Source organism: Apostichopus japonicus, chromosome 20, assembly GCF_037975245.1.
Source record: "Apostichopus japonicus isolate 1M-3 chromosome 20, ASM3797524v1, whole genome shotgun sequence".
In the NCBI taxonomy this organism is placed as follows: domain Eukaryota; kingdom Metazoa; phylum Echinodermata; class Holothuroidea; order Aspidochirotida; family Stichopodidae; genus Apostichopus; species Apostichopus japonicus.
This window is the reverse complement of record NC_092580.1, coordinates 19,642,317-19,665,169: the sequence shown is the minus strand read 5'-3', so window position 1 is coordinate 19,665,169 and position 22,853 is coordinate 19,642,317. Positions and strand designations below refer to the sequence as shown.

The 22,853-nt window shown below is 35.7% G+C and overlaps 1 protein-coding gene across 4 annotated transcripts in view; it reads right to left on the bottom strand.

Annotated features, from left to right (window-relative positions):
• Nucleotides 1-22,853, bottom strand: part of LOC139960993 (uncharacterized) — a 91,323-nt gene that overhangs the window by 42,786 nt on the left and 25,684 nt on the right. For all 4 annotated transcript variants that reach the window (XM_071959754.1, XM_071959753.1, XM_071959752.1 and 1 more), the window contains 3 exons: nucleotides 21,639-21,727; nucleotides 4,610-4,820; nucleotides 30-204 (listed from right to left, as the gene is read on the bottom strand). In XM_071959754.1, coding sequence (XP_071815855.1) covers nucleotides 30-204; nucleotides 4,610-4,820; nucleotides 21,639-21,727 — 475 coding nt within the window. The remainder of the gene's footprint in view (nucleotides 1-29; nucleotides 205-4,609; nucleotides 4,821-21,638; nucleotides 21,728-22,853) is intronic.

The window sequence follows — 22,853 nt, the reverse complement described above, 5'->3', positions numbered from 1 at the left end:
TAAATAGTATATCTCAGGTTCTTGTTTACCTTCTCCCTCTTTCTCTTTATCAAGAGTCTCCTTGTCAAGCCTCTCCTTCTCTTGTTTCCCACGATCCTGTTTTTCTTTACTCTCCTGCTGTCTCTTCTTTACCATAGCTATTCTGTCTCGAATGCTTTTGGCCACAATCTTCTGATCCTCTTCATTTAAAAGGCTTGATCGTACCTGAAGGATACGTTTAAGGAAGAAAAAAAGGGGGGGAAAAAGAAGAAAAAAAAAAAAAAAACCCTGACGTAAATGAGATGAATGGCAAGGAGACACACACACACACATTATACAGTTACACACACACACGCAGGCAATATATCTGTCTCAGTCAGATAGTGACTACGGTTTCATATAATTGGAGGAATCAACATGGATAGCAGTAAGCAGAAAGGGTTAACAAATGTGACTTTAAATTGCTCACAAAACAGACTGCTAACAGACAGAATAACAGTATTGTAGATGGTAGCAAAAACAAGTCGGGAGAGAACACTTATTGAGACACGTATCAATTTTTCTCCCTCCCTTCTCATTTGCAGAGTCAAGGTTCATACTGTGTAAAAAGGTTGTAGCATTGTCAGCTGTATTGTAAGAAGCCTTCACAGTGTAAAACTATTTCTGTGTTATCTTTGTGACACTTGACACAGCTCCAAATTTGTTACTGTCAAATAATACCCCAAAACATTATGAACTGACCAATTTTCACCTCTTTTGCACCCAAGCTATACTCAAACTCTGATGTAAATATCTCATACTCAAAATGTCATATCAATTTTTCAGCATTTTACAAAATTTAAATAGTAAATGGAACTTAAAGAGAGCGGTTTGACAATATTACACAGTTTACAGTTACACCTTTAAAGCAGCAGAATTTATACGAGATCTTATCTAGTATCAGCTTGGGACTACTTTCACATAAAATACAATCAAGTCAAGTCTCTACGAGCACCGTATGTCTGCCGGCCGGCCGGTATTCTCATAAAACAGCGAGGGAGGATGAATTAGGGGCTAGGTTTATGTAAGACCGTGGTATTCAACGACAGACATTTAATCATCAGATGGCATGTTGAAATGTACACTACAAACATTTCCCTGTGTCATGTAATGACATTGTATTTTTGACAGCTGGTCTTGATGACTACCCGACTGTGCGTCAGTAAGTTTGTGTTGCGTACTACTAGGAATAAGCACTATTTAAAGCAGGTTGATGACAGGATTCATACCATCACCATAACCATCAAGATCTGTTATGTTTCATAATTCAATTTGGATGTGCATCATCATCCACGATACTTTCCATCATAATCAATGGTGATCAGCCAATGCACTACATAGAGTCACTCTATACTAAATGGTTTAATAAAGTCTTTTAAGTTTAATTACCAAATTTTAGTTCAGTTTGAATAAAAAGGGAAACAAAAAATATTGATTTAATGTAAATCAGTGTGATTCAAATTTGAGATTTAAATCAGTGAGTTAGATAATAATGATTTAAATTCACCTACCCTGTTTGTTAATATCAATTTTATAAATGTCAACTAATATATAACAGTTCAAGTTTAACAGTGATTCAACTAAAGAATATCAAAATGCCTTGATTTTTACTAATTATTTGAAAACTGACAAATGGTACTTTAATCCCACTGTATATTAAAAAAACGTTTCATGTTCTGAGTACTTTTTCATACATATCAATATTCGGTAAGTTTCCTTACAAGTTTTTGCATTAAAAGACCACACAATCTGTGCTGCACTGTAGATAGATTCATCTCTCTAAGATGAATCAGCCACAAAGTGCAATCTATATTCGTCCACCATCTGCCTTCTGCTATATGCTCATAACTAATCAAATCACTCGGTGCTTTATTATACAATGTTACATGATGAAGTCTCTACATTATAACATTTTCTACTCTTCTCTTAACCCTGTTCAAAGTCATACCCGACAGCTGTAAAGAGCAGCCCTTTTAAGTGAAGTCAGAAGTAGTTAATGATCACAAAGCTACTGCTAATGTTGTGTACATAAGCACACACAATCCATGAATTGATTACCATGCACTTTCAGTCTGATATGATTAATTGATTTGCCCCCCTTTTTTTTTTTTTGTCTTTCTTGTTTTTCCCTTTAAGTGACCCCATATTTCATAACCATGGATGAGACACCTAAAGCGATACCGATATTTTGTTTGTTCTTCAACAGCACTTGAGAAATCATGTTAAATTATATAAGAAAAACAAAAAGGTGAACTTCTTAAGTAGGCCTAATGACTGCCAATCTTGTTCATATATGAAAAATTTCAAAATTGAACATTTACCCAAATGTTCCTGGGTAAGGAACAACAACTTTAGGATTATCTGCTGACATTGGAAAATTGAGGAAGGTAAACCAAAATTAGGGAAAGTTTCACATTAATAACCTACAAATCACCTTCCACAAATTTCAAATAACTGAGAGCAATTTGCCACAGTGCAGTTCCCCCTATGTGTACCATTATGTCAACATGTCAGATTTCACATCCTGCTGTGGGTCAAAGTCTAAACTTGCTAGACAACTTCCACACATTTACTGCCTATCGAATGCCCACTTTGTTGTTATCAACAACAATTTCCACCATGCCCATTTCCAAGTCTGGGATTTTATGAATGTTGACAATAAACCACAAATTTACAAGCACAATTGGAAGACATCACAATTCACACTTCCCCAGCAATGTTGTTTATAACTTTTATGGTTTCTGCAGGGCAACCTTGATATGCTGTTATACTGTCTGTCAGTCAATATTGATTGCAGAAAACTCTAACATTTGATTAAGTAACATGAATGAAGTTTTGGTGCCATCTGCAAGGACATTATTCTAGCCTACCAGTGACAATCCCAGGCGAAAATTTGAAGCATTAAATACTACCTTCATCACGCAATTTTGAAACTACCAAATTTTTATTAACAAATAGTACTACAGTACAGTATGTGCATCTTGTCCATTTGGGGTTGAACTTGTCGAAGACAACAACACAGATATCATCCAACTTCAGCTCCATTTGGGGGGATGGGGGTGGGAGGAGTTACATATTCTGCTGTGTTATGCTAAATGCATTATTCCCTGAATGCTAACTAACTAACCTATTAAACTGACAAGTACATAGACAACATACAACATTTAGACATCACAGTAGCATCCACTAGCAAAAATCAGGACAATTTATCAAATTGTTTGGGTTTTAGAAGCCATTTGTATGTAAAAAATGATTATTGTTTGTATAATAAATAAGCATAGCAACAGATGTTCAATACCACAAGGTCTTTTGTTTTGTTTCTCTGTTGTAATAGCCAAAAATGAATACTTAGCCTAGGCCTATAACTTTCTTTCAAAACAGGATCTGCCCCCTTTAATTCCAGACGTATTCAGATAAAGCTGGGGCAATGGGTGTTATTATAACTGGTAGGGCTAAACCAGATGATTGCACCAAATGTTCTGAGAATACAAAACTGAGCACTGAATTTATTAACTTAATTGACAAAATCTTACCAGTAGGGTATAGGAATATGGTTATGAAAATATTGAAACTTTAGTAATAAAACTCAATAAGCTGCTTTAAGAATATTCGCAAATATCCCTTTTAGAAGTACACCACCTTCGGTGACGTTCGTAACACGAACCGACAAAGAATAAGAAATAAATTTCTTCAACGATGTTTGGATACCAGTCAATAATTTACAGTTCTTGTGTACATAGAGAGATATGAGATATATATTTATATTTATATATAAATATCAATCAGCCCATGCTACACAAGGTGCAGGATTTACTGGTATGAGTAATTGCATACAAGAGGAACCAGTTTTAAACAGGCAGAGAAATACAGAACCAAGCTTTGAATAATCCCTTGACCAGTAATTCAATTGTGACTGTACATAGCTAGCAATCTAATACTCAGTTAGCTCACAGCACAACCAAATTAATTTGGCTTCTGATTTCGACAAGCAAGAAGTTCAATTATTTGTTGCTGTAAATTTTTCAATTTGTGAAACCCGGAATAAGTGACCTGCTAATCAGGAGTAAGGAGTTTATTGACAAATAAACATCAGCGGCAACCCTTTTCTGTGTTTTATTCTGAAAATACTAATTCACTTATGAATAAAGTTTCCTTCAATGATGTTTTCAGTGAAACTGGTTGGAAACAGCTCACAAAAATTCTAGTTTACTTCATTGACAATTCCAACAGTTGATTATTATCTCCTACAAACTTCAAGATGGGCCTCTCCCTCTCCTCTCTGATTCTTATACCAAACTTTTCTTTCCAACAATCCACCTAAACAACTTCCAAGGCTAACTTCCAAGTAACGGGCTCTGCCAATTTTCATTATACATGTAAGGAGTTTTCTTCCAAATATGACAAAACAAGCATCATTTGAAAATACCTCTTTTTGATGCTACAGTATTGGTGAGTGGGTTGTGAATCATATTTATTGATGCAATCAATAGTATGTCATTCAAATTGGATACTCTGATTGGTCAGTTTCTGAATCAACAAGCAATATACCTAAACGGAAAACAGTCATTACATACAAATAATCAATTCTTACCATTTCAGCTGCGACTTCTTCAGGCTCGTCCGTCTTAAGATTGAAGGAAAATTGCAGTGCTTCATTGTCACGATGTTTATCTCTACGTTTCTTGGGGTCCTCTACTCTAAGCTGAAGTTGGATGATATCTGTGTTGTTGTCTTCGACAAGTTCAACCCTGAAGCCAGTATCCTCAAAGTAGTCATGTTTTAATAATTCTTGAATTGAGAATCTGCGATAAAAGATTCAATATACCAAATTCAATGCTTTGACTGTACCAAAAACAAGTAGTAAAATAGATTCCTTTTATAATGTCGACATTGGAAAAGCATAGGTGAACAGCAGCATGTTGTTGTCTGCAATACTTAAAAAACTATTTATTTATCATAAACATTGAGATATCGATGTAAAGAGTTGATGTTTGCATGACTTTAATTTACATAAATACCCATTTTAATTTAAGGATGTTGAAATCGAACAGATTTTAACATTATACACCTGAACCGTTTCATTTTCCAAACATGCAAGCAATTTGTGAATGCCCTGACTTCTGTTTGATTTACAAATTCATTATTATTTGGCAGGTACCAGGTACACACAAACTACAGTAGGGTCTGCATGCTTGACCCTTAAATAACTGAGCTAAACATAAAATTACTTTGAGTTTGTGTATATGTGATTAAAATGTTGCATTTGGATATATGTCACATTGAAAATGTTTAAATGGAACTGACACATGTAAATGTATTGAATTAACACTGACTTGTTTAAATACTATTATTACTTAATTCACATCACCTAGTTCATGTACAGAAGACCAAAAAAGGGAAGTTCAAGGCAACTATTCATTCCTTCCATGCAAAAAAAAACAATATGATGCAGGTATATAATCATGAGAAGAATTTTTATATTCAAACTTTGCACAAACTATATTGCTGGTTGAAAAATGGAATACAAAACAGCATAAATGTCTCATACCTATAACAAGTACAACTAACAACTTGCTGAAGCATTGAAAACCACTCTAGAGTTTAACAGATGGAATTGTTTCTTATATATATGACATAAAACATCAAAGGAAAAAGGGGGAAGTACCTTTTCATTCTTAAATTTTTATTATCAATTTAGATAGAACCTCAACCTACAATGTGGGAAGGTGCAGGTACATTATCTGATATATGTAAGGTTACCAGGTCATTCTATCATTCTACACAGCATTCAGTGAGGGTTACATACAGGTATGTTGTTGAGCAGAGAGAAAGGGAGGAAGCTAAGTAGACTATACTGATCACTAGAGTGGCAATGAATTTGTGTATGGATAATGAACAGTGTTCCCATTGAAAAAGAAAGAATATGATAAATCAAATGAAATCATACAGTAATAATAAATATATGGCAAATTAGCCAGTAGTTGTGCTTCCGTCCACTTCACATCTTTTTTTTTTTCCTTTTTTGGTCTTGGTTCTCAATAAAAATGAGGACACTGAACGACAACAACTAAAAACATGCTACTGTAGTAACAGCTTCGTAATGCTCAATTAGAAGATCCCATGTTTATTTCCAGATTATTGCCCAGTTCATATTACCACCAGATTGAAATCACCATAAACCAGTGAAAAAATACACAGAATCCCCCCTCTCCTCCTCCTCCCCCCCCCCCCAAAAAAATCCTTCCAAATAACAATATTTATGACCTAATTTATATGTAAACCAATGCAGACAACTCTTTCCGTTGATGTTTGCCTACTGGTTTCAATCCATTTCCATCTACGGAATGACTCAAAGGCAATAATTTCCTCTGTGGTGTCTATCCAGATTAGATCAATGAAACTATTTCTAAGGCACAAAATGTATTTCCTTTACTCAACCACAATAATAAGGCCACTGTATGACCTAGGGCAAATCATGGATTTCAGACTAAACTACTTTTTAAGTGTTGTCTCCTTACGGTAGGTTTAAAGCAGCTTATTGAGTTTCATTGGTTTCTTATGGCTACACCTGAACTATGTACTTTTAAACAAAAATGCAAAAATTGTAGCCAATGCAGTTTTGTCATCTTCAAACAAGTCACTGATCTTATAAAGCCAAAATAAATACATGATTTAATTAAATGCTACATTTGCAATAAAAAAAAATTTAAAAAAGTGTGGAAAGTAAAAGACATAACATTTCTTCCCCAAAATTGTATGCTTTAATTTTTCTGATGTTAAAGTGACTGTTATGTTGAATTTAATCATTTCCTCTGTTTTTAAAAGAAAGAACAAGGATTCTTTTCATAGATCATTAAAAATAAACAAACACATGTGTACTATGACTCTTGATGTTAGTGGAAGGTTCCATCTGAAATGGTTGTGTGGTATTACAAGATCTTCAATAACAGCCAGAAACTCACGATTGTTTTCAGTAGCTATGCCCACCAATCTATTCAGCAACATCCCAGGGTAAGTCACCTCGATCCCTAGTTTGGCTAATTCGCATTGACGCCAAATTCATTCCGATTCACAAATTGTACAAGCACAGCAGTAGGATTTATGAGTTCAGATTTGATGAACAAAATTGTTCAGATATTTGCAAGGAACTAAAGAAAATCCAGCTCGACCTAAATTGTTTCATAATGAAGGATAGATTACTTTTTAACCAGGGAAATTTCTAAAGTTTGAAAAAGTAGCAAAGGGCAGATGTGGGCTGAGTTTAACCTTTACAGTAAAACTTTATTCAAACTTATGCAAACAAAGGAGATTACAAATAGTGAATCATTTTAAGAAGACTATTATTATTATGTACAACCAGTAACTAGCTGTACCTTATATGCTGTTCAAACTTTTCATGCTAACACCAAGATGAAATCCAATAAAGGATTTCGAACATGAAATCTGCTTGATCGATACCTTTAACATACTACACTTTAGGTCACATGTACTTCTAGAGGTTCCAAATTTAAAAATCATGGTCTAGGTAACTATGAGCAATCATAATGACATGTCATTCATTGAATAGTCACATCTTCAGTAATTCACCTGGCAAGTTAGTACCCTTTAGACCTGTCCCCTGACCTAGCCTATTTCTGAGTGATCAAACTTCCCAAATGTGTTTTACCAATGTACAGCATAGTAACTCCATTTACTTCAGTAATAATCTGACACCCATTTCCCAAACATTTACAGGGTTGCCTGGTTATGAAATTTCCTCATCTACAAAGCCTACAAACTTGGTAACATTTTAGCACTGTATCCCCGATCCCACATACGATCCAACATACGATCCCACATACGGGAATCCGTCAATTCTCTCTTCCTTCCATTCTGTTTTTCTTCTAGATCTACCCTTCAGAGTGTACATTACTTCATTTCTATATAATAAATAGTACATTCATCATACAGTGAGCGTTAATGCACCAAAACTGAGTGGTCCTCACAATGGCACCAACCCCCCACCCCCCCCCCCATGAGAACTAAGAAAATTAAAATTTGCACACAGAAATGTGGGGAAGTCATAGACAGGATTAGAGATTGAACTTATGAATGGGTTCACATGCATGCCAACAGAGTTATTCAGCACAATAATCCTTGCCACTCCTGTATCATAACCATAGTAACAGACTGAACAATGATGCATTGCTATGGCACAACTTGTTATACTCGAATAGAGTTTTTAAACCATGTATGCATGTATTCCAAACATACATAGCTTCCATTGAGTCTCAATGCATTGTTAATTAGCCTACAGGTATACAGTGATCAAGTTATCTCAATAGGTATTATGCACAACCAGAGCGAGAGAAAGCACCGAGTTCACACCTTTCCTGACTATGGGAAACTGTTTCACTTCATAACTAGGTCATGGGCACCAGCTGTAACAATTTTCGGAAAGAAAATTGTCAGTCACGTTTTTGACGTACGCAATCCCTACGTGTGTGTGTTCAATGTAAACTCTGATTGTTCCTAGAACACCTACCCACTAATACTCATACACAAGTGTCAAGTAATCCTGCAGAAAGAAAAGAAGTTTTAAACTAGTTTTGAATTGTATGTGCTTCATTCTAAGCATTGCATCACATGACACCGTGACCATGCACTTTCACCATTGTGTAGTAAACTCCACACTTAGAAATTAGATGGACATGTAACACAGGTCTCTACTTCCGGTGCTGGTGTGTGTGAAGATATGGCAAAAGGCTTTACCAGTTTTTACAAACTGTTTATCTGTGTGCAGAGCTATATAAGGGTACAACATTTTTGGACGAGGTAGATACCTTCAGGAAAGGGCATTTGTTGAGAATGGTAGATTTGGAAGGAAGATAAAGTGGGCGTTGACTCTGAAGTAGGTCATTGGGGGTAGTGAAGGGGGGGACAGTGCTAAAATGTTACCAACTTTTGTAGGCTAGGTAGATTAAGTGCATATCTGTGTAGAATGGAGACAGCTCAGAGAGGAGTGAGGTCAGGTTTATGACCTTTTATTAATTTTCTTTACAGCATTTTATGTTAATATTGAGAATTTTGTTTGCTTTAGATTCTTCAGAATGAAACATATACAGTTCAAAACACTTTTAGAGAACACTTTTAGAAAACACTTTTAGAAAGCACTTTTTCTTCTGTGAAACATAACTGTGAGATCCTTCCTCTTCTTTCTCACTCTTGAGCCCTTTTACCAGATTACACCTGCCTCTACATCGAATCAAACCATCTCTACTTCGGATTTTAAGAGGGTTGTTTCACAGCTAACCTAGATTCCCGAAAGGAGACTCCACAATAGTTTTTGGAGCTTTCTGATTTATGCGGAGGAAACAATCAGCTGCAAACAGTAGGAATCTTTAACTGCACACTTCTGGAAGTTCTGGTTCTAAAGGTAAAATCCAAAGTCATGTTTACACCTTTGCAATCGTGAGATAATAGGTAAACTTTGATAGTCCCAACTGTGTTAAAGAGGTATTTGTCCAAACGTAATTCAGATAAAAATGTCTGTGTGCGGTTTGATACCATATACTTTGAGATAAGGGGTAACAAGTTTCAAGAAATATTAGGGATGACAAACCTTCAGCAAGCCAGAAACCACTTCAATTATGCCAAGATTACAATGATAGCTTATTATATGGTCAGCTATATATACCAGCAACAAACACATTGATATCATATTTATCACCATATTTTTCAACTACCTCAATTTCAAATCCCACTGTGCCTCCCCTCCCCCCACCTCTCTCCTCCCCTCGCTAAGCAATGCACTTAGCAAATGCACCAAGGCTTTCAAACAGTCATTCCTCAAATTACTTTCCATTCAGTATGTGATACTTTAACAATGGGAATATCCTTACTTGAGGAGAAGAATACAAAACATTGTCATGATAACGGTTCAGTGAAGAGTGCACTTAACAAATCATACAGGTTTCCCTCCCTTTGGTCACACATTTGAATAATTCTCTGTCTTCTTTGACTGTTTATTTCCTTTTTGCTGTTTTTTTTAAAACTGAACTCACAGTCTTCAAGGTAACTAAAAAGTATAGGCCTATTTGTCTATTTAATATGGAAGGAGTACTTTTGCTTTATGAAATTTCTGACCAAGGACTCTCCAGCAGACAACATTCACAAAACAGTAGCAAAAAAAAGTAGGGTAGAGGATGCACCTCAATTAAATGTTTACATGAAAGTCATGTGAAATGTACCTCACTTAAAAAGTACAGTAATTACATTCAAGCACTCTGACTGAAATGTATCGTAAAAGATATGAGCACCGGTAAGTTAAAACCACTCATAATGTCAACACAGCTTAACTTTTTATACATAACTGTCATTTATATGTTAATAGCTAAAATGCAGAGAAAACTTTATACAGCACGTTGTTCAAGTCTATGGGCGTTTTCGTCCTCATAATGTACTGAAGAATTATTGCAGCAGTTACGTAACAACTGCTAAAATTACATGTCCAACTTGTGTAGTGCTGTGCACAAAAAACTGTCAACGATTTGCAGAAAGAATTTGCTCTTTCCCTTCCCCTTCCCCTCTTCCCCTCCAAGGAGCTACTTCAGGCGTTACAATTTTTACATGACATAGATACTAGCCCCCATTTCCAAAATAACTGAAAAAAATCATCTTTCACATAGGTCTCTAAACAGTCTAAAATATAGATCTGTAAGGCTTTGAGTCTGGATTCCCTGTGAAGCTATTGATTGATTACTGTATGTGAATATAGTCCTCAGTACTTACTCCTTGAAATCACAAGCAACCATGCTGACCTGTCAGCTACTGAAAGATGAATCAATAACATGGATCTCAATCGTATAATGGCTAGTACAAAGAAATTCACCATGTTTAACATCCCTGCTATTTGTGGGGTAGCTTAACAAACTTGGACATGTTCATTGTTGGCTTATTTGGAATCAATCCAAGTTGCCTTCAGCCTAAACAAAGATTATGTAGGACTAACAAAGTTGTTTACTTCTTCTGTGTGAGCCTTCCAGGGATGGCAATTCATTCAAATTTTGGGTTATCATTTGGGTATATATGTAAACCAAATGTAGGTCAGTTGTCTGTCCGCATGTCCGCTGCTACGAGTTTGTCAATATAGCTAAAAATTTCCAGCTAAGTCTTATAAGGATGATGGTCGTAGATGTCAAACGATATGTTGCAAGAGACTTCATGTCATCCGGCTCACCAAAATAGCTGTCAAAATTTCAGCAACTCTATAACTATTGCAGCATGAAAAAAATGACCTTATATCAGGAAATTGCATTTTACGAGTGAACAGCTGTTACTTTCAGCAACACTGGTTGTCTGATACAATATACCACACAGACTGTCCTTATTAGATTGCACTGCCAGTGTTATATACTGTTCAGTAGTTTATTTAATACAATCTACCCCAATGTGGAACAAGCAGCTCTCAAAACCTGCCTTCGGGCCTTCTTTATAAAGAGTTGCAGTCTTCTTAGAAAATATGTTACAGGGTCTACTAAATTCAACAGAAGCTGTGAAACGCTGTACAACCTATGTGAAAGCACAGAAGTCTGCACATGTACTTATTCAATTGTTTTTTTCTCTTTGATGGTAAAGAAACAGGAAAATTAAAGGAATTACCAATCAAGATTAAGTTTAAAAAAAATTAATTCTCCTTTATTATCTACACCTTAAACCTACACAGACATTAATCAAAGGTGGTTTCTTGCACTCGTTCTAGTGATTGCATGATATCACTTCATACACTTTACAATAGCACTAAGTAGTACTGCATATACTAGTACCATCTAATGTTGCCAGATAACATAATTATGAAGCGATCATTGTAAGATATATAGCTGTTACACATTACTGAGTGAATCGTTTGCATATTCTACAATTCACATTTTGCAAAACTAGGTTACAACGTACAACAAGCTATATGTTAACCAAACAATAGCTAAATTGTAGCTCTCACTGCATATTGCACAGTTGTCTTGACGTCATGTGATTTCACACACGCATATACCATATGTGAGCATTGAGTATAATTGTGTTGCCTAATGTAGAGCCTTCAGTGGGAGACGTCTTCCTAAGATCAGCTTTAGTATGTGAAATAAAATCTGTTTTGAGTTTGATTTCAGTAATTATACCAGATTAATTTATCAAAATGAGATCGTGTCTGATCAAACCTAGACATCTTTGGAGATTTTTTTTTATTATCAAGGTAATAAGTAATTAATTAATATCACTTAGTTGTATTCTACACATGATGTCACATGGACATCATTTTCTTATTAGTACCCATCACATGTGGAAAGCAAACAATTTATTAAATAAATATTGTAATCTTTGCATTAAAAGAGCTGCAAGTGGCTTCAAATTGATACTCAACTGCATATCACCAAATGAACTCATTTGATGAAGAGTTATCATACATACTGTACATGTCTCCCTTGTACAACGTGTGCACTGCAATCTACCCAACACAAATGCATGGCATGTAAATACAGCAGCACAGCATGTTCATTGTGTAACTGTTCAAACATGATATCTGTTGCCATTGGTATCTTGAAAAATGAGTCTGGTATATTAAATAATTTGATTGCTGATCTCTAAGCTAATTGATATAACACTTGTCAAATTGATGCTAATTTGCAAAAACATCTCCACTTAATATGAACAACACCTCTCATTTAATACCTACAGTATATATAATACTATCCCGTTCTTGCCTACAGTTGCCTGGAAAACAACCAGGTTAAAACTCATGCAATGTTTGGAAAGAGTTTTAAGTCACAATTGGCTTGTATATCATTATAAGGAATAATTTAGTGCTCAAAGTTTTTATAGCATATTTTTAAGTCTTTGAATGTTGTCTGTTATAAAATAACATGATTCCTGTGTACAAAAACGTTTTATCATCTCTGCACCTGTATGCAGTTTGCCCATTTTGACTAGTATTTTCCAGCGCGATACTGGATAAAAATTTCGCCCCAGAGATATTCTTTTAAGCTTTACTTGCACTAGGTGGAAACTTCTTCACACCACTAAGTTCACACCACTCATTCCACAGAGCAATTCCCAGTTCTACAATTTCTGTTTTGTACAAAGACTAAATAATCTCAGAGAAGAATGTTTGCAATCAGATCAGTTCAATACCCAAGTGGGAATAATTATGCTACGTTTGACAGAAGTGATCATACAAATTATATTTTCCTTGGGTGGCACAGCCAAAGAGTATGGTGTTGGGGCATGATTGAATGGATGATTGGCTAAGCGGAACAGAACGGCAGAGCTGGAAGTGATGCCCAGATCAAGAGTGACGTCATAAAACCATCACCCACTGTAATGTCTGGAGTTGGCATCTTAATCTTGCTGACAAGCTAACACGTCAAACAAGTATCACTTCCAAAAGATCCTCTTCTGTTTTCTTTCAGATGGTGGTGGTGGTGGTGGTGGGGTGGGGGGGGGGAGAGTAAAAGACAAGATGAGGGATGGGAAGGGAGGGATGAAAACTTCAGCTCAGGTAATTGACAAATATAAGTTGCAGATCCATTAAAAGAATCATCTGGTGGCTATTTTAGGAGTACCTTAAGAAAATGTATAATTTTCTGAGTGTATTTTATAAATAGGATGGTGCTAAATTCGGCAAGGGAAAAATTTTTTTTTTCAAAAGTACTTTGAACAGTTGGGAGTGTGATGTCATTGAGGCAGATTCAGCATTTGTGGGCCAAAAGAAATGTTGGAAGAACAGACCCTACGTTGGATCATCACGTGTGAACAAGGCGTCAGCAGCTAAGGCCAATGAACCCACTACAGTAACTTTTAATTGGAGCCTAAGCTTGTGAAGTACTGGTAGGGCCTACGCTTCAACAATGGATCAGGGCCAGGTATTTGGATAGTAATTTGCGTGGCTCAGTGAACGAGAAAGGGGAAAAGATACCTTTTCTTGACCCTCCAATACTTTTCTTTAACAAATATTTTCAGAGCATTTATTTACATAATACTCACAGCGTACAAAATCACGTAGGCCTACTGTAGGTAGCATACGTACAGGTATGTATATACAGTATGTGTCGGTACTAGATTGGAAAGTGAGTCATAGAAAGTTTAGTTAAGTTTTAACATTGAATTTCTCCAATATACCATTTGCCCTAATGATGTCACCAACCAAACAGATTCAGCTCTACAAACAGCTTTCAAAACCGGATTTCAATACAGAGGAAATTTCAGAATGGGATGTCTTTGGTATGTTTGGATGGAGAAACATACATGAACAACCAGGAAACAGTACTCCAATCTCTCACCAGAAAAGCCCTTTAAGCCAAAATACAAGACTATGCTTTTAAATTTAGTCCTCTGCATAAATTGCACAAATCAATATTTTATTGATGACCAATAAGTCAATGTACTTTTTACCCTGTACTTTATCATCTATAGAGCTAAGATTAATCTCTAGTCAGCATTAAGCCATTCAAGAATCATGAGTAGACTAAATATTGTCTTGTTGGTGATTTACGATATCTTTACATGACAAAATGGGAGGTCGCTTGAAAAACAACAGGATAAAAATTGATTCCAAAGAATCGTTGCTGGATTCATAGTTCCTGGATTCACTATTTTACAGCACTACACTTTGTGAGATCCTAGTGTGTCGGGCAAGGCTACACAAGAACACTGGCATCCAAATGGCTTCCTTTTAATGGCGTTTAGTGATAAGAAATATAGATACTCTCTTTCCCCTGTGATAAGGATTTGTTGGCATAGCCTTTAACAGTTTATATAACCTCCACAAATACTTAAAGGGAGTTGAATGGCTTGGAAGGCTTCTCATCTGTCCCCTTAATACATGTAACAACCATTTACATACATACCTTACAGCAGGATGTGTACCAAAAACTTAAAGAAAACCACCCACAATTTGCTGGTTTCTGTATTTACCATCAATTATACCTGCAGGTCTCCTATTGTATATACACACTCAGATTTTTTGTTCTCCCCTTCTTCTTTTATAAACACATTTGTTTTTAATTGTATGTATGTATGTATGCCTGTATTTTAGATCCTCCTGCAAGCAGGAACTCGACTTAATAGACTATTCAAATAGACGTTAATTTACTACATGCTTACAAACAGAAAAGATCAGTTTCAATCAAGTAGGAGATCAACCGACCAACAAATCTGCAATTAATATTAATACAGTTTCATTTCAATGAAAAACATACAACACACAAGTGATAATTTGTCATGCGGTTAAGGGGTCTTAATGTCCTCATACAATATGCACTTTTATAACTGTTTAAATTCATATATTCCTTTGTGGTGCTGAATACCTATGTCCTGAAAAATCATATAAAAGTAGGATTAATGAATATAAAGATATTCATTGCTAAGAAATTTCAGCAATGCAAAATTAGAGAATAAACTCCAATTTGCCTTGAAAGGGCTTGAAGGGACATAAGAGATCCAAAATGAACAACTACTACAATGTAAAGGCTAGCCCGCATATTTAAGAAAGTGGTCTTGGCAAATTGTTCAACAGATATCTCCCTACAGGTATGTATAAACTGAACACACTATGCACAGGTATCATGGGTATGTGTGAAGTGTTTGGCAAAGAATTTCTGGCTAGACTTTCAGTATAGTTGTCAAGGAATTATAACTGAAGAGAAATGTGTTGACAAAATATTCTACCAAAGCTTATCAGCTTAACCAACAAATAAAGGCCAGGAAAGGAAATGCACACAGAAAAGTGCCACAATAGGCTAGCTATTTTCTGTTCTTCCACAAAAGACTAGATTTTTGTCTGTCCTCAATTGGACTTGGTCCCTTCTTTCTAATTTGGACTCTTTGCAATGGGCTTTACTTTTCATTTACAAAAGTATTCATATGATTGACCTCGGTGCCTTTAATAGTTATAATACGTAAGGCAGATAACAACCGGGTTCATTGTCGTTTGTAGAAATGACGAAAATGGCCGTGTTTAATAAGTAAACTAATTTCATATTAGGTTTATCCTACTTAGGTTAGTTTAGGTTTCATACTTAGGTTTGCTACAGTATCTGTTAAGATTGGAGAAGAACTTGGCTCTTTTATGCTGTTATTGCACCACTATCAACACTTACTATTGTTATACAGACCACTGTATTTTGTGGATATCAAACAACAACGAAAGCAGGTTTAAGGACAGACAATAGTGAGCAACTGAAATACCAGTCGATGTAGCTACGTACTGTTGGTAAAACCAGCGAGTATGAAATGAAAGTGTTGTATACAATTATAAACCGAAAACCAAAAGAAATGTTATACTGATTCAGACAACAGCTCAATGCAACTTCAAATACAATTAATGAATACAAAAATTGTTTCTCTTTCTGTTTGAAGCACAACTTAAATCCAGTTGTCCTTTACACCATAGCATAGATAAAGTACTCACTGTAATGTACAATACATTACTGTACCATAGTGTGCAGAGAATTGAAAAGACTGGTAAATTAGATATGAGTGTCTTGATTTTGCATACCAATTGTGAAATTTGTGAATTTCTCTGATCATAAATTGGGAAGAGATATTATGGCTCTTGATGCAACAGTTGCTATACATCTTATCATTCCTACAGCAAGCTGGCAATTTTTTTATCTGCTGTACAAATAAAAGTATCCCTCCGAAGAAAAGAAGTTAAAGTCATGTATACAAGGACATAATGTACTGTACTTATGAAGTGAAATTGTCAAAATGAAACAAAAAAACAGTTGTACAGAGAAATTATGCAATAATGATATCTAGTATAAGACATCATTATATCTTCTATTATAGAATTGAGTCACAAGTGACTGCTTCCTTACTCAGGGGTCAGGGCAAAGACATTTTTTGAGGAAGAAGATATACTGTACCTTGAAAAGAATTCATGGAACTGAAAGGGAAATAGAATCCAGACCATATCCAATGTGGGTGTACACTTCCTCCTCCCCCTCCCCCAACCTTTTCAACCCCACATAAAAAAAAATTAAAAAAGTAGTTATCAGCACAATCTTTTGTGCAGACCTAATCTATATAGCCCTCGCTTCAAAATGCACCATTAACATCTAAACATTTTACAAATTGGGGGAGTGGGAGGGTTGTCCTGCAGATTTCCTTACATGGGAGTCACCTAGAATGACCCCAGTGCCACATGATCCCACATCCGTATATCCTTTCAAAATCTTGGAATCCAGTTGAGACATGAAACTAGAGATCTATACACTTTTCCAGAGGTGACACTGCTGCCTGTATGTGTACTTGTTTTAAACTTGATCGCATATATATGTGTATGCAGCTTGGCATACAGACAATTGGTTATCTTATTCCACAATTAAGTGGACGGGCAAACACTCTGTGTCAGATTAATGTAACCTGCATAATTTCAAGGGTTTCGTAGCAGAGAGTGAAAGACTTCTTGTCCGCAGTTTTAAAGTGGGGGTCACATGACGTGAGGCTTTATCAGACAGTTTTAATATTTAGATACAAGCTTCTCATCAATTGACATCTCAAAAAACGACAGTTGAAGACAATAAAAGGGATTGTCACATGATGTACACAATCATTTCAGTTTAAGTTGGAAAAAACTCTATTTGAACAACATCTAAATATCATCCACTGTCTACTCCCTCCCCCCTGCCCCCCCCCCTTGCATACTTTGACATCTCTTACATTACAACCATTATTGACTGAAACAGATTTATTTTAGTTCCCAGATAGTTACTGAAGTGTTCATATTGTTGCATTTGTATGAAATCAAGCAGATGCATGAACTTGACATAATACTTTAAACTTTTGTGCAAAGACCTGTAGTGAAAGGTGTGCTAAACAGTTTCCAAGTTCATACATCTATCCCAAACCAGCTGAAACATCAAACCCTTTATGATATTTTCTGTTTTGACTCATTTTTATCAAAGGATATCTCACTGAGTCAATTTCCAAATTATAATTAGAAGGAGATTCCATAATGAATAAGTTCCAAATGACAGCAACATTATTTTCATTGCTTCTGACAACTTAATCGGTTCTAGTTACAACTGGCAAAACGTTGTTAAACTCTCAGATACCCTGTGTACTAAACTACATACAACGTGTGAAGGTACAGTATTATGACTCACAACACAGTGTTCTAAACACTGCCTGCCTTGACTGTGTACTGTGTGTGTGCTGTATATACCTGTGCAACTTAAAGTAACACATAGCTATTGGCAATTTGACAGTGTAGCCTGAAAACCCTCTAAAGACAGTTCTTGCTTGGAGTTTCTCCTTTCAGATCCTAACTCAAAATGTAAATTTAAACAAAAACCACTTATTGATAAAAATGGTGTTGTATCAGCACAGAGTTCTGTATTAAGTATACAAACGTACCAGTTATAATCATAATATCAATACTACAATTAAAGAATATCTTTTTATTATCTTTAAAAGCTGGGTCTGACAGGAATAGAAACCAAGCAACTCTTGTGCCTTAGGTTGTTTCAAGGTTGTTGGAAATTCACGACAGCTGTTTCTTTGATCTAGAAAATTATCATAGGTGAAAATTCAATCATACAGTAACTCTTGAGCCAATAACTTGAAAACTACAGAACAGAGTGTTTTGCCAAATGCAATGGCTTTCTCAATACAAGCAGACATCGGTGGGGATCAAAGTCCAGCCTTATTTACCCAGAACCAAATGAGAGAAAAACTGGAGAATGACAATATCAACATAAAACATGCCACAAAAGCCAGGGAATACTAAATTGGATAAAAGCAGATGTGAGACGATCCCCCCCCCCTTTTTTTTTCGTGGCATCTGACATCCTCAACATTACATTATTTGGTACACAATTTTACCTCTTAAAACAAACACTGATTTTCATCATGACTAGTGGTTTTAAGCTATCATTGGCAACATCTTTGTTGTCAAAAATGCTCAAAAGTTTGCATAATTTTTGGCCTGCTTTCATTTTCTTCAAAACTACATATCTAGACAAAGTCCTCTGGACTAGTTGAAGGATCCAACTTGGTGACTGCTGTCTTGTACAATGTTGTGCACCAGACTTTGTTGAGCTGAACCCTCTTCTTCAATGAAGTTACTAAACCATGTGCATATATAAACAACCTGAGAGCCACTCATGTGTTGCATATTTACTTTTGTGTACAACTACCCAAACTTTATTTTTATCTCTTTACTTTTATATTTCGTCCCAATAGTCTTTGGGACCTTTAACCTTGTCAAACCTGAAGCAAAAATTATCATAAAATTTGATAACCGAAGAATGATCATTGGTTAAGTCTTGCTACTAAAGGTACCACTGTTCATTGGTGTATACAAAGGTGACTGGTGATACCAGAGATTCTAGAGCAAAGCTCAATTCTAGATTCTTGGGTGTATTTTTTTTGGTGATTGATTCATAGTAGGGTTCTCTGTCAGTGTGTCAGAGTTTAGTTAATACAAACTTGTTACAGGTATGTGTATTGGTTCCTTGATAACAAATCTGATAATTTACTGTTGATTTTCAAAACAAAGATTCTCTCTGTACAGACAGGAAATTTACCCTAAATGGTACTTGATTCTTTGGAATGCTTGCAACCCGGCTCACTTTTTATTTATCTACGTCTTTAGCAGCATAAAACACTGAAATAGTTTCGTTCTCCTTCTTTGGTAAAGATAAAACAAAAGTGTATGTGACAACGCAATGACTGCCTATCTCCGATGATCTGTTTTTGGCATGAACTGGGTCTAGCATAAAGTTATCTTCTTTTCAAAAGTACCAGTTGCCTTCATAAGCAGTGAAATAAATAAACTGGTCTGACCTGTTTACATGTCTGCGATAATGACAACATGCTGACCAGCAAATCAGTCATTTCTTAGAACTGAACAACATAAATCACTGACCATGCTCTTGCCAACAGAGCTGTAAACTCTAGCAAAGAGTAAACAGATCTTATTGAGATGAAACTGATTATGTGGTGTAAAGCAGCTTAAACCTCAAGTTTGGTAAATTCAGAATTTTTGTTTTCCTAATTTCTTTTTTTCTTTAGTAATTCATGAGATATCAGCAGAGTCCCTGAAAACTGCTACTTGCATTTGTAATGTAACATTCTCATGCCATCAAACACATTAAAAGAGAAGTTTTCTTCTTAAGTTTTGATGAGATGGACGGCCCAATAATGAGTTTATCCCAAAGACTTACACTAGTAACTTGAGTTGATCTGGTACGATGTGAAATGTGGTTATGAAATGCAGCCAATTGTTCCAAAACTTACAGGGTTTAGATACTTATAATGCACGACGAGGCTTCCCTGTCTGCTTACAACCTTAGTGCTGATGTCTCACGACAGAATACCCACCAAATGTGGGTCTTAAAGTTGTGAACAGATATATAAGCAAGGATGTGCAGTAAACAATACATTTGGCAGTTTATAAATTAAGAGCTGTTTTGTAATCTTATCAACTTTCTGTGAGACAAGATGTACCCATCAGCAGATGCACTGCTAACATAAATCAGATCAACCCCCCCCCCCCCCTCCTCCAATTCGATACTGTTTAAGCAAGTTTGCCTCACTTTTGTGCATCTGTCTTTTAATTGTGTGTAAAGCCTGAAACAAGGAAGTTAAGTGATAGAAGAAAAGGACATCAAGAAGAGACAGGCTGTATTGAATATCTTGTGAAAGTATCCACTTGTTATACCTGCAAATATCTCTTAAAAGGACACTCTGCTTACTTCAAAGATCAGGTTAACCCTTGCTGAACTTTAATTTGATATTGTTACAACTGCTCATAACTTTTAGAGATTAGCTTATCCAAACTCTGGAAGGAAGTCCTCTTCTACAGATTGGATACTCTCTGTCTCAATATTGACATAAATTACATGGTTGGGTTGTAGAACCAAGAGAGGATTGAAAATAGCAATATGGAAGTCACTTCTGATGTGCATAGTACTTCAAGATGGTTGTTTTACTAATCATTCCTATCCTTATGTTAAAATGTACAACTTTTGATCACATTGCCTGGATGTTTATGCTATCCAGCATAACAAAATGGGTGACATTTGAGCGAATTATGTGCCAACAGACAGGAATGAAGATATTTGGGGAAACTAATCTGCAACATTTAATATTCTCTTAAGTTGTAATTAGAGTCCTTTAATTATACAAAATGGTTGGAAAATTCAACTTATTATTACAAAATCATCAATGGATTATGTTGAGTCTAAGACAGATGTTCAATTCATGTCAAATTTTGTCTAGCAGATAAGGATATAAAGTTAAGGTTTCACTATTGGATCTAAGCTACTTAATATGTAATTATATAACAGGACTTTTGTAACATGTTGTTGCATAACCATAGAGAAATTGACCTACTATGATTTTGCAAGAGAAGCACTGAAGTTAAATACAATAGTTACCAGCTGACTGCACCATTCTTTGCAATTTATATTTGTTACTGTTTGTATGAGAATATATGATCAAGTGAATACTATCAGTGAAAAGGAATGATTCAACTGGGAAGTGCACTCAAGTTTATAACAAAATTTCATAAATGAAGTTCAAAAACAGCTGTTTTTAAGTCTCCAAGGTTGTCCATCAAGAACATCAGACAGAAATTTCCTTACCTTTCCTCCCGATTGGTGCAGATACAACCATTGATGATCTGCTTGATTTTGGGGTCAGTCACCTTCTCAAAACTGGCTGGTGGTACACCCTGTGGGAACAGAAGAGAGGAATTTTGATCTTTTTTCTTGGTTTTATTACTACCATACTACACAGGAGATCATACTAAGACAATGTATATGGACTGTCTGATAGGGTTTCATAGTGGTTAACCACTGAAACTGCACCATGACCAAAATTTCTGTTATCAAACCAAAACACAAAAACATTGTATCCACCATCTTGATAAAGATGACAAAACCATGTCAACAACTTAAAAACGCATTAAAATGCAGTAACTGCTTGAGTGGCAAGTACTGCTAAGATGTTACCAACTTTTGTAAGTTAGGTAGATTTGAGTGCATATGTAGAATGGAGACAGGTAAGAGAGGAGTGAAGTAAATTCATAAACATATATGTTTTGTTAGTATCCTACATATAAACTCAAAGCCATCTTACATCTTATTTTCCAAACATGCCATCCTTATCCAGAAATGAATTGAACAATTACACTTCAAGTAGTTGTTTCGTGAACTCACTTTTTGTATTTCTTTTTCCAAAGGATACCCCATGAAAAGTGAAACTTGAATTAAAGAACCCTAAAAAGTGCTACACAGTCTAGGCAATGTTTCTCACTTCTTGAACCAAATGGAAAATCGTTCTTTTCATTCAGTTGCTACTGTATCGCCTACTATATAACAGGCCCACTTACACAAATCAATTGTACTCACTTTCACACAAAGTGGTACAGTAAACCAGAACACTACATATGGAGTCTGCTGTATTCACATTAGTAATTTAGCATAGTTGCCTGTACTTGTAATGACCCTCTTGAAGTTGTACTCAAACTAATTCAAGTTTAAGATCTTGCACTCTGGCTTAGAACCTTGTACTCATACTCATACCAAGGGGAATTCTGCTGGTGTTCATACTCATGCTGTTGTACTTGTATCACGAGTCTGCACTTCACACTTTAATACAACTGGAACTGTGCAAAGCTAACATTACGGCTTAGGAAGGCATTGGAAATGTAACAAAGTAAATGTATCCATACACATACATCAAGAGTGTGTACATTTACCTGAGCATCTGCTGCATGTTAAGTACCAATTAGTGATTTTCAAAAGCATCTAATGAAATGTATTTCAACTTATGACCAGGTTTACGGCCTCACTGAA